Source organism: Heloderma suspectum, chromosome 7, assembly GCF_057233095.1.
Source record: "Heloderma suspectum isolate Gila_16-S chromosome 7, 16-S_ref, whole genome shotgun sequence".
In the NCBI taxonomy this organism is placed as follows: Eukaryota; Metazoa; Chordata; class Lepidosauria; order Squamata; family Helodermatidae; genus Heloderma; species Heloderma suspectum.
Genome location: NC_139464.1, coordinates 34,958,581 through 34,970,798, shown reverse-complemented (window position 1 = coordinate 34,970,798; position 12,218 = coordinate 34,958,581). Strand labels below are relative to the sequence as shown.

The following is a 12,218-nucleotide window of genomic DNA, read 5'->3' as shown; positions in this document are numbered from 1 at the left end:
GTATGAATTAGTGTCAAGGGCTCCTTGGAGGCCTGTCTCAGTCTAATCCAGTAGCTAAGTCCAGACACAGACAAAGGGATTCCTTTCAAAGCCTTATTCTTCTTTTACAACTTAACAACTCAACTGTTTGCAACTAGATCTGAAAAGCACAATACCTATGCCCTAAGTTGGAACAGTTGGTCCCTGTTTGAAAGGGAATTACTGGCAGACCCCTGAACTTAAGGACTAGGGAGAGTCCCTCCCCTTTTCCCTTGGATCCTCTGGGCGCAGCCGTTGTTTGTGCGCCAACTGGGCACTACGCCTACTTTCTGCGCCCTCCATTTGGCGCCACTCTCAGCGTCGGTGTCACGTGTCCACCAAGTCTGCTTCCCGTGCTCTGTCACTCCCTGGACTGCTATCTAAGCTTGGAATGCTGGTGGGAGGAATCTCCGTCAGCTGTGGGCCCTGGGAAAGAGGAGCACGCTCCTCTCCCAGGAGCGACTGCTCTTCCTCAGAATCAGAACTACTCTGGGATTCTATGGGCTCAGTGTCCACCCTGACAATTAGTTACTGAGACTGGGCCATTCTCCCCACCCCATTGGTGCCACTGCGGAAAGCAGCATGGCGACTGCTCTTCTGTGGTTGCAACAGCCACATTGGAAGAGCCCAGGGAGAAGGAAAATGGGGCTGGATAGTGGCAGGGAGGAGGCAAGGCCATGATCCACAGGACCCTAAAGCCTCTTCCTCACTGTCCTCGCCCACTGCCAGGTGAGTCAGCTTGACAGGCTGAGACACCTGAAAATGTTTGAAACAGAGGAATGGGAGGCTGGAAAAATCTCTGTCCACCACCCGCCCTGCCTGGCTCTTGCCAGCAGGGCTTTGGATAGACAGAAGGCTTGGAGTTCTCTGTCTAACAAGCAGTCATCATCACTTAGGATGGTCCACCAAATTGCAAAAGAAGAAGAACAACAGAAGTGCATTTGTTGTGGTAGCTTTTTATACTTCACACTAATTATGGCAATGTTATCAACAATGATGAAATGCTCACACGCATGCCCCTTTTAAAGCCAAGGGATAATACATAGGCTTCTTTCATCATTTCTAAGAATAGTGGCTCACAGCACATCTACATCACATACTTAAATTGATTTAGGGCGCAATCCTATGCATGTTTAGATAGAAGAAGTCCCACAGCTCCCAGCATTCCCCAACCAGCCATGCTAGCTGGGGTATGCTGGGAGTTGTAGGACTTTTTCTGTCCTACATAAGATTGCCCCCTTAACCTGGGAACTGTAAGGGAAACATCTATTCTCATACGAACTTCCCCCCTGCTTTGAGATTATCTTCAAAGGGCCAAACTACATGTTACGTTACACACATAAGGGTTATATCCAATGGTGTCCTTCTGCTGATGGAAGGATCTTTGATCCAACAGAGGCTTCCATCGGCAGAATAGAAAGGGGGGTGATTTTCACAAATTTTTCACCAATTCCCGTCTTCCTTGAAATCCCCTCCATGCTATCTCCTGTGCTGTCCCAAAGAGTCTCTCAGTCTCCTGGAGCAGATTTGGGGGCGCATCGGGGGAATCATTTAAAATTGCCTCCCTTTCTGTTCTGATGGAAGCCTCTGTGGGATCAAAGAGTCTTCTGTCAGCGGAGGGACATCATGGGATGAAACTCCCTGTTTGGCATTGTGTAAGTCTTTTAAAAACTGTAAATAGCAGCTGTTGGGGTGGGGATTAAGTTGAGGACCATGGAGCACAGGGAGGGTGGGACTTAACCCTTTCTTCCCACATTATAAGTAACTCCACTGAAGCTGCCATTTAGCAGGGGAGGGAAGTTGCCAATGGATCCCAATGGCTAGGATCAAAACCACTTAATTTAGGTTTGTCCCAGAGCTTATGCATGCTTGGTGACATTTTTGACGTTTTTTTTTCTTTCAAGAACAGATACATGTGCCATGTCCCAAACTGTTGTTGAAACTCTGTGAGTTCTAAAACCTGTTTGCCATGCACCGTAGTATGCTGGTCTTCAAGAAAAACAAGTTAAACATTCCATCGGTGTGTGGGAACTCATCTCTTGGCTCCTTGTGTCTTTTGTTCATTGGGAAGAGAATGTCGGTAATACATTTGACAATAATAAGAATACATCAAATGTAGCACAGAAGTCAGTTGCACTAACCTGGGTATGAGAAACAATGTGATACTGAACTAGCTCGCGAAGCTTTCGTGAACCCTGTACAAATAAAGAACGAGCCTCTTTTATCTGAACAGGCATAATGTAACATTTCCGCTTTCCGGACACCAACTCAGGAAGGCTAAACTACACGCTACGTTAAATGCATAGCAAGGAGACGATCCCAACTTCTTTTTTTAAAGCTTTAGTATAAGCACAGGGCCTTCCAGTCTGTTTCAGGACAACTGTGCATGGTCGGGGATGGGGGTTAAACCTTCCCACCTAGCCTCTTTCCCCCCTAAATTCACCCCCCCTTACTGCCACTTAATCGGAGCTATGGAAACACCGCTATCTCAATGACTCGCTGAGCTGGCATCAGCCATTACTATTAGCATTTGAGGAGCTGTAGCTCAGTCCTAGAGCCCGCACTTTGCATGCAGAAGGTCCCAGGTTCAATCCCTGGCATCTCCAGATGGGCGTGGGAAAACTCCTGCCTGAAACCCTGGAGAGCCGCTGCCAGTCAGTGCTGACAATACTGGGCTAGATGGACCCAGGGTCTGACTCATTACAAGACAGCTTGGTCTTATGCTCCTATGCTCCTATGCTCCATCTGTCTCTTGCCAGAGTCCACCATTGACTGGGGCCTCTGGCTGCTTCTTCCTTCTCCTACCTGCCCACTTTGTTGCTCATCTGCTGCTGTTGCCAGTGGTGAAGAAGAGAAGCAGCAGGTGCTGCCCACTCACTCAGTTTGGTGCCGGGCTGTGTGCGCTGTGGGAACTGCCACCCCTCTGGAGGGCCTCTTCCCTGACGACCCCACGAAACCTGGCCTTGGATCCATCCTAGATCCAGCAGTGTCTCAACCCAAGAACATTTACAAATGTTAAAGGGTCCTTATGAATAACAAAACGACAGGCTTTTTGGGGAATATGGAGCACAAAATTGCTTTTTGAAAACTGCTGCAAAACAAAGCCCATTTATATATAAAAAGGGCTTCTCTAAAAATAATACAGATGATTGCTTTCTAGAAAACCACAGCAATTAAATAGGCACCTGGCACCATATTACCATGGCTTTGTTTGTGTTTCTTGGCTTCTTTAGTCCTGCTGTCATCTTTAGAGCCACACTCATGACAGCTAGATAGGAAATGACTTGCATGTGTGCTAAATCAGCCTTCCCTAACCTGGCACTGTGTAGATGTGTTGGACTGCAACTCCCATAATTCCCAGGCTGGGGATTATGGGAGTTCAAGTCCAACACATCCAGAGGGCACCAGATTGGGGAAGGCTGGTGTAAATTAACCCTAGAAGCCTGAGCTGCTATCAGCCAGTTTATATAGCCTGTGTGTGTGTGTGTGGTTACATGCATGCATGCCTAGGGCAAATTCATAGAATCACTTGGCCGTATGACAACCCATATCTTTACTGGGTATGCCAACTTGTGGCAGACAGATTACACCAGTGGAAAGGGAAGGCCCAGATGTGGACTGAAATGGGTGGCTAGGGTAGATCCAGAATGATGTCAGGCAAATGGCCAATTGCAGCATGAGTCCAATTCATACATTTTCTATATCCAAAGTGGCCATTGACTATGTCTGTGGATTTCACTGCAACATAAGATGAATGCCCATATCCATTATTTTAAAGACTTATACCTTACTTGACAACAGGTAGTCCAGAGCTCCATCTTTTAAGTTTTCCAAAGCATCATTGGTTGGAATGAAAATTGTATTAGGTCCAGGATGTATATCTAACACAGGCTCCAGAGCAGTGTTCTATTTTAAAAAGAATTGGGGAGTGGGAACACACAGTTGTTTAAGTGTAACTTTTAAAAGCATTATCTGCAATTGTTTTATTTGTTTAAGCCTTACCTCTACCATGGACCTGAATCTACTGAATCTTCCTTTGTCTTGAAGCACTGCCATTATCGATCTCTAAGAAGGCACAAATAGATTTGTGTTACTCTGAGTATTAAAAGCCACGGAGATAATAGTAGATCTGGGTATATTAGTCTTAAAGTGCATGTAGAGACCTTTGCATGGCTTTACATGAACCACAGTTCAGCTGAGCTCAAAAGGGAGGAGGAGCCATAGCTGAGTGGTTGTACAATGCTTTGCATGCAAAGGGTCCCAGGCTCAATCCCTGGTATCTCCAGATAGGGCTGGAAAAGACTGAGAGGTTCATCACACGAGGCTGAAATCCCTTATCCTTACTGGTACTTTCTGCTTCTGGATTCTTTGAAGGCTGAAGATGGGTTCCTTTACATGGGTGGACACGTGGTTTGAATTGAGGACTTCGTTTCTCAGGAAGTTCTATATGTTTCTGTATGTTTCACTTTACAGCCAGTAGATGGCGCTGTGATTATTACGCAATGCTGTCATTACACACAGCCAATAGATCGGATTAACTTCCCTTATCACATGATCTCCAATCTTTTAAGAAGTGGGATAAGGGACATAAACCGTGGGAGGGGTCCTGAAGGTTGACAACATTGTGTAAAGGACTCGTAAGCTTCTGTGAGTAACCAATCTTGATTGCACAATATAAGTCCCATGTAGAGAAGCCCTGAAACATTGGAGAACCACTACTGGCCACTGTTGAAAATACTGAGCTAGCAAGGGGACCCCTTCCCTCATCTCTGATTTCTCATCAGAGACTGGAGCTAAGAGAAGGGGTTCCCTCGCTTGTGCTCTCAAGAGAATCCCCAGACTTTTGTATGTATTTGTATGTGTGCTTGTGTGCGTGTGTTCATCTGTGTCCATACATGCATGTGTAGCCCTTGGGACCAAAAAAGGTCGTGCACCCCTGCTTTATACAAATCTGTGGTGCAGCCATACTTGGAATACTGTGTACAGTTCTAGTCACTGCACCTCAAAAAGGATACTGTAGAGCTGGAAAAGGTGCAGAAAAGGGCAAGCAAAATATCAAGGGGTTTGTAGCAACTCCCCTATGAAGAAAGTTTATAATATTTGGGGCTCTTGAGCTTAGATAAAAGTTGAGTAAAGGGTGACATGACAAATGTATAAAATTATGTATGGTGTGGAGAAAGTGGATATGGAGAAGTTTTTCTTCCTGTCTCATAATGCTAGATCTCAGGGTCATCAATGAAGCTGAATGGTGGGAGATTCAGGACAGAAAAAAAGGAAATACTTCTTCACACATTGCATATTTAAATAGCAGATTTTCCATTCCTTCCTTTGAAACCTCACTTGGAATTATGGCAGCCCCATGAATGATGAAAGCTAGATAAGGTCTGGCGACATGACCAAGCAGCTGTAGGCAAATCATTATCATTTAGCCTGAACTCCCCAGAGATAATAATTGGCCTAAGTTGTTTTAAGTATTACTGAGATTACACATGAAAAACCATCTGAGCACTTAGTTGATTTATAATTGTATTTTATACAATTATTCTCTTACTTTCTTGCACAGTAATAGGCATCTATCACAAGTAGTATTTAAATTAATTCAGAACTGTAGTTTTAAACCCTGGCTGTACTTGGCCTCACCTCTTTATCACTTGCAAAGATGGGTTCCATGTTGTCCAGGGCTTTGTCGATAATGTGCACAATTCCATTGGAGGCAACAATATCTCCTTGTAAAATTTCCCCTTTCTTCTTACCTTCCTGTATTCTAATTCTTAACAGATTGTCCTAAAAGGACCCAGAGAATGAATATGAAATACTTCGTTGAATAATGCATGTATGGTTACATCATCATCGCAAAAAATGAACTGTTATATAAATTGTATAATAGAAGTACAATCTGTAGTCAATATACTGTCTGCAATACCCATCAAAGCCACTAAGGGAGCCTAATATTTTATGACTGTAATTGTGGCATTATTCACATGGTTTGTCCTTGCCTTGAGTGCAATATTTTTCTTTCAGAAATAGCCAGCATGGTGAGAGGAGGTGGCACACTGGATCAGGACAGTGGTATAGGGTGTATGTAGGAAAAACCTCCACTGGAATGAATACGAGTGTATGGAAAGAACCTCCATCCGAATGAATGGAAAAAGCCTCCACTGGAATGAATGGGAGATCACCTCCATGCAAATAGCAGGCATTGGGTAGGGGGGCGGTGTTATCCAGATTGGGACTGCAGTAGGGGGCAAAGAGTTAATCCCTTTCCCCATGACATGGTCTCAATCTGGCTCGACTTTCTTCCCTGGGTATTTATGAAAATAACAATAATAAACTTGCACTGCAGATCTAAACATGTGAATAATGTCACATATTGTTTGGCTCTTACCCAACTGCATACAAAGGGCTACAAATGACTTTAGACCCAGCATAGCCTTAAGTCTTATCTGCTGTGCATGACCATTGGCAGTCCAATCTAGAAGGTACGATGAAAGGTTTGATGTTGTACCTGGATTGGCACCATTGCAGACTAGTTGGCATCCTTCGCCCAATCAACCGCCTTCCCCACCCCCCTGTGGTCTGCTTAACTCTGGATCTTGCAACTTGGCATTTGTGGTTTCTGAATTAAAACCCAGGTTTGTCATCAAAACGTTACCCTGCAGCATCACATCGATGAGAACAGGACTGCATTTAGTGTAGCAGCTGCCCTGTCCTGTGACTTGCTCCCCCTCTGCCCATATCCACGTTTGCACAAGGTTGCACCTGGCATCCTTAGACAGCTGCCAGGGGTCCTGCTCCTTGACAGGCCCCACTGATGATACCTGCCCTGCCCCCCTTTTTTTCTGTCCCAGCGCTCTGTGTGTGTGGATCTACTTTAGCCACCCATTTCAGTTCCCACAATATTCCCAACCTAGTGCTTCTGTGGGACATGTTTCGAAACTTAAAAGGGGACTAGACAGAACTTCCCAGCACTACTTAGAGTGCTTCCACTGCAGCCAGGTAAGCCCACTGATAAAGGAGGGGGCCCACCAGAAGAAACTTTGCCCAGGGCCCCCTCAACTCGGACCCAGCCCTGCATCTGCATCACACGGAGTGACAGTGTCGACAGCACCTCCTGGAGGTCTGTACCAATGCAATGCCATGATTTTGTGTCATGGCAGTAGTTCTAGGGCATGGGTGCAAAACCTCAGGCCTGGGGGCCAAATTTGGGGTTCCCCAGAGAGCCACACCCCCTTCCCTGGCCACTGGTCATTTGGGTCATTCCTAGCTTTTCTGCATCCCCCCCCCCCACATATGCGAAGTGGTTCAAATGCCTCTCCCAAGGCTTAGTTTTGGCAGTAAGGACTTTATGCTAAAAATATACTAGCATTCTGGGTATTTCAGTCCCACCACCTTTGCTTTCAGCTGCGCCTACTGCTGGAAGGTGGTCAAGAGCTTCTCCAAAATGGAATTTGGCCCTCTGGCTGAAAATGGTTCAACACCCCTGTTCGATAGCCTCTCCGCTGTCCTGTCCACTGTTTGCCTTGCATAGAGTACTGCAATATCATTGCTTTTGATATTGGAAGACATCTCATTGATAGGACACAAATTGATGCAGAAAAATGAGTATCTGTGGGAGCTCAGGGACCAGCTTCAGCTGACTTACAAAATGTTGCTAGCTTCTCCTTTTGCATTTTTATTGTTTTCAATGAATCTGTCTCTTACCAGGGTTTTATTGTTGTTGTATTAATGCTTGTTGCAAGCTGCTTTGGGAGGCCTAGGGAGCAATCCTACAGCCCCTAGACAGAGTCTGGGGGCCATAGGATATCTCGGATTCCTGGGTCTGAAGGCGGAGACAGCGCTCCAGCCACAGACCAAGGAGTCCAAGTTCCCCTCCCAGTTCCCCTTGCAGCAGGCATGGACAGAACCATGCAGTCTGCCTCTCCAAGCTCACAACTGCAACCTTAGAGGGGATGGAAAGGGGGTGGTTCTGTGGGCGGGGAGGAGACTGGGGAAGTGGGTACACGAGCTATCCCCCAGCCATCCGCAGCCCCTTTCCTCCCCCCTCCCCGACACCTCAGCTAGGTGAGGGGGCCTAGCTAAAATGCAGAGTGGGGGGAGCACGGAGGTGAAGATCGCCTCCACTGCACCTCCCGCTCTGCGTTGGGTGCCTGTCAGGCTCAGAGTTTGGAGGCTGATGGGGATCCCAATAGGATTGCACTCTTAGTGGTAGAAAAATGGGGCACAATTATTAGATGTATACCCTGCTTTCACCACCACATCCATGTAGCCAAACTACAATAAAAAGTTAAAGTGCAACTTTAGAAACAAGAGCAATCAGCCAAGAAAACAAGTCATACAAGCATCGAAAACTCTGCCAAACCAAATAGTCTTGCTTTTGCCCTTGGTAGTAATGCTGTAATAATAGAGTTAAAAATCTTATCTTACCTTTTCATCACTTAATACCTCTGCTGGCTTGCCAGTCAGAGTATAAACTGTACTGGTATGATTCAGTCCATTCAGGTCTAGCTGTCCAGCAAACATGTGGAGCTTCACAAAATATTGGGCAGTGTCTTTATTAGAAAGAAGGTCTTTAATCTGGAAGGTTAACAAAATGAAGTAAATAGGATATCGTGTTGCAGCAGGCTTTTGATGCAGAAAATTCTCAGTAATGTGGGGAAGGCACCATCAAAAAGATGAGAGGGAGGGAAAAGAAACTGCATTTGGAGAAACTGTGATTTTTTAAGGGGAGAGAATGCTATTTGAAGACCTCTTTCCTTAGGAATTGCAGTGGGGAAAAGCATTGTAAAATAGGCAGAGAAAGCCAGAAAATTAAAAAAGTAACATGTTCCACCAAATAGAAGGGGGTCACTGGCAGAAGAGGAGTCCCAAGGAAGCATTTTTGGAAGCATCCTTCCATTGATGATGTATGCCAAGGCTGTGATCCAAAACTGAAACAGATGATATCAGTGGTCCTGCTTGAGTGGTAGAGGAGGGAGTACTCAGTTCTAAAACAGTAAAAATTAGAAATGATTTTTAAAAAATTATTTAGAAAAAATCATAATATTGGAGGGATGGGGTGGGAAGGAATGTACTGCAGGTGACCTGTGATGTCATTGGCACTTACCAATAGATATTTGTGATGCTTGCACCCCCACAATACCTACCACAATTGCAGGAGAGATAGAAGCTTAATATAGGTAGAAAATTGTGTTTCCCCAACAACAAAATATTGTGGTTGCTACTGAGGAAATGAGATTCCCTCACAATGGATTATTTATTTAGATGAAAAAGTATATCCTTCCCTTATGGTGCGTACACTTAGGGTGGATAACAACAATTAAACCCAACCAGCAAATACAATAAAATCCACCCCATCCTAAACAGAGGCATCAGATAAAAACTTACTTATCTGATAAATAGACACCTGTCTAAATAGGAAGGTTTTGCCATACAATAGGGGTTCCCAACATTTTTGTTTTGAGAAAGCGTCATGGGTGCTCTCACAAAATGGCTGGCATGGGGGTGTGCCCATTCATAAAATGGCTGCCATGGTGGCCATGGCTGGTCACAAAACACTCATTTCCCAGAAGGCATACTGGTGAGACTAGAATAAAAGTAACTTGTCCAAGAACAAGGCAGAGGTGGGGTCTGAACTCCAAAGCATACAACTATGTGTTTGAACCCAAATTAAGATGGTGCTGGAGGGCAGCAGTTTGCTTTGCAACATGCCAGTTAAAATAATTAATAAATAAATCTTAAGAAATAAAATGAAATCAGGAGGGCAGGGAGCCTTGCGGGAGCCAAGAGAGGTGTCCGTGGGCACCACAATGGAGACCTTGCCCATACAGCAAAATGACCATAAGTGAAGGGGACAACTTTTGGCCACAGTGAAGGCCCTTTCCCTTGTCCCCATCAGCAGAGCCTCCACCACAGACAGGACATAGAGAAGGGCCTCTCGTAGGATGTGGACATGCTGGTAAGGGAGAAGGTAGACAGAGACAAACAACCAGGTGTCCTTCAGATGTTTTGAACTACAACTACCAATCAGCCCCAGCCAACATGACCAATGGTCAGGGGGAGTTGCTCACCAGGTCACCTACCCCTGCCATATGATATCCTGGTCCTAAGCCATTTAGGGCTTTAAAGGTAAGCACCAACAAAGGTAAACACCAACACTTTGAACTGTGTCTGGAAACAAACAGGCCACCAGTGTTCCCTTTGCACAACACATATAATATGGTCCTGTAAGTCAGGGGTTGGCAACTTGTGGCCCTCCAGATGCTTTGGCCCGCAATTCCCATCATCCCAAGCCAGTATAACCAATGGCAAGGGATCATGAGAGCTGGAGGCCAAACATCTGGAGGGCCACTTGTTGCCCACACCTGTGTAAGTGACTGCCCACCAGCATTCTTGCTGCTGCATTCTTGAATAAGTGCAATTTCCAAAGACAGAGGTGGCCCCATGCAGAGAGTGTGTTGCTAGTTTGGCAAAATACTTTGGTTTAGCTATAGCAATTAAGGCCCATGCTGAATCAGTCAAGTACCTGTTACCCTGCAGAGCCAAAAGAGAATGGTCTTTCTTTTCGACGACATGTATAAAGCTTAAAATACTATGCCATATTTTTTGCAGAACGAAGCAATCATCTACTTTATTGTTATTTAAAAATATCACACCATTTCTGAACACTGCACTTACATTGATTCCTTTGAACCCTTTATCTGTTGGAACAAGAACTGTAAATGGTCCCAAGCTGTTCAGTGGCCATTCGTAGGCACTTTCTTAAGAGGAAAGAAAGGAAAAGGAAACAAAAGAGAAATATGAATACTATGCAAGAGTTTTATATATATATTTTAAAAAGCATAAAATACACTGAGACAGCTTTAATTGATGTATTGTTATGCTACCAATCGTTAGTAATAAATGACAAGAGTCCTATGGGTACATGAGTCATCCCCCCCTTGCTTCCACCATCTGGATATTTGACCATTTTCTCCACTGTTCACAATGTGTTTTAAAGATGTGAGAAGGAAAAATAAACATTGCTGTTATTCCTTGAAAAGCACTCCTCTGTTAGTAAATACTACTAACAAATATTACAAAACATCGATGAGCTTCCGGTGACTTCCTTCCGAAAGAAACTGAACCCGAGGAAGCAATGAACTTCTGGAATTGAGGAATTCTGGAATTCCTCAGGTTCGGGACAGAACTTCCTGAACCTGAGGAAGCAATGAACTTCTCCATTCAGAGAACTGGATAGAGCATAAACAATACTGATTTTACTAGTGAGGAATGCAGCAAATATTGTGAATTTGGTTTTTTTTTTGGGGGGGGAATCTCCCCCACAAGCCTCAAATAATGAAAACTCCTTGGGCTGTGCAGGCACAGTTGAAGGATTCTTAGGGATGAACATTGAAGGCAATATGCAGAGACAAGGAGATTACAGTGAGCAGAATGCTTGCGTTGCTGAGCAGAGTGCAAGCAAAAGTGAGCATTCCAATTAGTCACCTCCAGAAACCATAGCCTTTGAGAGCCAGGCTGTTATTTGATTTGATAATATTTCCTAAAGAGCTTGTATTCTTTTTTTTTAAAAAAGGGGGGACATCATTATGAGGAAATATGAAAATCCAGCTTTCTGAACCTGCAGAAGAATAAACAGAATTGACAAGTATTGGGGACAGAAAAGAGAAATATGAAGTCATGCACAGGAAGTTTGTAATAGACCAGTTATGTTTGAAAACACATTGCCAAAGAGAAAATAAAAACTTCATAAAAGTTCTCTGGGTGTACTCCTTGAACCAGCTCTTACCCTGGATGCTCAGGTAACTAGTATGGCACTGGTAGGAATGCATTTTACTAATTACTCATGAGTCAGCATTGCCCCTTCTTGGAAGCCAATAACCTTTGTCACTGTCATTTAGGCACTGGTTATCTTGCACTTTGCCCTTGACTAGTGTAATGCACAGTACAGCTTGGAAGCTTCAGCTGGTACAAAATACTGTTGTTGAGGGAGACTGGGCATAGAACCCATATTATACCTCTTTTGGCTGATCTACAGCAGTGGCCAGATCATTTCTGGAAGGTGTAAAGTTCTGGTAAATATATTTGTAAATTGTTTCAGGAACCCAGCTTTTAAAATGTACTATCCAGCACAAGCTGTGATAACAGATTTTCCTGATGTTTGCATTTCGAGTTTTGTACAGGAAATCAGGACTATTGTTATA

General features: G+C 44.5%; 1 protein-coding gene across 13 annotated transcripts in view; it reads right to left on the bottom strand.

Annotated features, from left to right (window-relative positions):
- Window positions 1-12,218, bottom strand: part of STAB2 (stabilin 2) — a 153,061-nt gene that overhangs the window by 102,586 nt on the left and 38,257 nt on the right. For 12 of the 13 annotated variants that reach the window (XR_014784265.1, XR_014784266.1, XM_084809611.1 and 9 more), the window contains 6 exons: window positions 10,693-10,775; window positions 8,443-8,592; window positions 5,659-5,802; window positions 4,021-4,083; window positions 3,805-3,924; window positions 2,160-2,213 (listed from right to left, as the gene is read on the bottom strand). Coding sequence is in view for 11 of the 13 variants with exons in the window: in XM_084809611.1 (XP_084665737.1) it covers window positions 2,160-2,213; window positions 3,805-3,924; window positions 4,021-4,083; window positions 5,659-5,802; window positions 8,443-8,592; window positions 10,693-10,775 (614 nt within the window). In the remaining 2 variants the exon portion in view is untranslated. The remainder of the gene's footprint in view (window positions 1-2,159; window positions 2,214-3,804; window positions 3,925-4,020; window positions 4,084-5,658; window positions 5,803-8,442; window positions 8,593-10,692; window positions 10,776-12,218) is intronic. The other variant, XM_084809613.1, reaches the window with a different exon arrangement.